The sequence below is a fragment of the Pongo abelii genome, chromosome 14 (genome assembly GCF_028885655.2).
Source record: "Pongo abelii isolate AG06213 chromosome 14, NHGRI_mPonAbe1-v2.0_pri, whole genome shotgun sequence".
Taxonomy (NCBI): Eukaryota; Metazoa; Chordata; class Mammalia; order Primates; family Hominidae; genus Pongo; species Pongo abelii.
In genome coordinates this window covers 47,375,217-47,377,230 of record NC_071999.2, presented here as the reverse complement: position 1 = coordinate 47,377,230, position 2,014 = coordinate 47,375,217, and the positions used below count along the sequence as shown (strand labels likewise).

At 41.1% G+C, this 2,014-nt stretch overlaps 1 protein-coding gene across 1 annotated transcript; it reads left to right on the top strand.

The window, feature by feature from the left end:
• The first annotated feature begins 1,361 nt into the window (after positions 1 to 1,361).
• LOC100445367 (fatty acid-binding protein, heart-like) lies at positions 1,362 to 1,805 on the top strand. The gene has a single exon (XM_054529343.2). It carries the CDS (start codon positions 1,362 to 1,364, stop codon positions 1,803 to 1,805), a length of 444 nt encoding a protein of 147 aa, XP_054385318.1.
• Positions 1,806 to 2,014: the final 209 nt, after the last annotated feature.

Below are 2,014 nucleotides of genomic sequence, written 5' to 3'. Positions count from 1 at the left end.
TATATTTTTGCAAATTTCCTTAATATCTGGCTTAATAGAGGACAGCTAGACTCTCAAATCCACTTGTGCATTCAATCTGTTACAAGGTATACTTTTGGTTGAAGTATATGAAGAAAATTCAGCCTCACACAGATATGCAATTGAAAGGAGGGTAAGTAGTAAAATAGCCATTTCAGATCGTTGGGATATTATTCTCTAATAGTGCACCAAACCTGAACAAGAGGTAGTTTCTTAAAGATGGGCTGCAACGTGGAATCTAAAACCATTACATTAAAATCCATTAGTCTTCCTTACATTTTGAATTTTGTTTGTGTATTAGCCCATTTTCATGCTGCTGATGAAGACAGACCCAAGACTGGGCAATTTACAGAAGAAAGAGTTTCATTGAACTTATAGTTCCACGTGGCTGAGGAGGCCTCACAATCATGGTGGAAGATGAAAGGCATGTTTCACATGGTGGCAGACAAGAGAAGAAAGCTTATGCAGGGAAACTCCCATTTTTAAAACCATCAGATCTCATGAGACTCATTTACTATCGCAAGAACAGTGCATGAAAGACCCGCCCCCATATGTAATTCAATCACCTCCCACTGGGTTCCTCCCACGACACATAAGAATTGCAGGAGTTACAATTCAAGATGAGATTTGGGTGAGGTCACAGCCAAACCATGTCACTTTTCAACATCATGCATTGGTCTTTGGGAAAATATCAGCAGATCTTTGAAACAGTGACACTTCTAGTATAAATATCAAAACATTACATCCATTCATATGACCACTGTTCTCATTAGAAAAGCCTTTAAGTATTGCAAAGCTGCCAAGCTCATGATGGCATAGGCAAGTATCCCAAAATTCTAATTTTCACTTAAGAGTTCAAATTTTATCGTTGGCTATAAATACTGTCATTTGTTTTCCTTGTAATGTCAGACTCAAATTTCTCATTTTTTACAAAATGCCTGCCAAATATACAAGTCTGAATAGCCACAGCCTGTCTATCAGCTGGCCTTTCAAATAAATATGGTGTTCCATGGAAAAGCAGAGAGCTGCGCTCACAGCTCAAACAATCACAAAAGTGCCTTTCCTCATGAGCCTGCATTTATTCATCTAAAATGTAAGTTTCTGCTTGTAAAACATGTTTTAATAGCTGTGAGAAAGTCATGACGGATGGGTTGAGGCAAGACGATACTCACAAATTATATTACCACTGTCTGGTGGGGAAAAATACAATGATCATTAGTACAGTTTAGTGCCACTGCCTCAACTGGTCCTAAGGTACCAAAAATTGCATCCAATATTGGCAGTCCAAGTCCTTGCACACCTGCTCTCTCACAGCTTCTCTCTCAGTCTAGGCCAGCATCACCATGGTAGATGCCTTCCTGTGCACCTGGAAGCTCTCAGACAGCAAGAATTTTGATGACTACATGAAGTTAATCGGTGCAAGTTTTGCTACCAGGCAGGTGGCTAGCGTGACAAAGCCTACCACAGTCATCAAAAAGAATGGGGACATTATCACCTTAAAAACACAGAGCATGTTCAAGAACACAGAGATCAGCTTTAAGCTGGGGATGGAGTTCGATGAGACAACAGCAGATGACAAAAAGGTCAAGTCCATTGTGACACTGGATGGAGGCAAACTTGTTCACCTGCAGAAGTGTAACGGGCAAGAGAGGACATTTGTGTCAGAGCTAAGTGATGGGAAACTCATCCTGACACTCACCCAGGGCACTGCGGTTTACACTCGCACTTATGAGAAAGAGGTATCATCTGCCTGCGCTGTCACTGACTGCTCCTCTGCTACCCTTTGACTCAGCACCACATTGCCTCATTTATTTCCTCTGCATTTTGTATAAATCCACCTTGTTGAAGAATTCTTCTGAGGTCACGTGCCTCTGAAGAATTCAGATCCAGTTCCAGTTCCTGTTGCGTATGTGGTTTGTTTTTTAATGGCATTCAAAGTGTGCTCTGAGGTCAACAAAGCAGAGCCAAGGCCAAAAAAAGGAAAATTGTCCAGTAT

What these genes read in the sequence shown, in the direction of transcription:
- LOC100445367 (XM_054529343.2), top strand. Translation starts at nt 1,362, where the DNA reads ATGGTAGATGCCTTCCTGTGCACCTGGAAGCTCTCAGACAGCAAGAAT.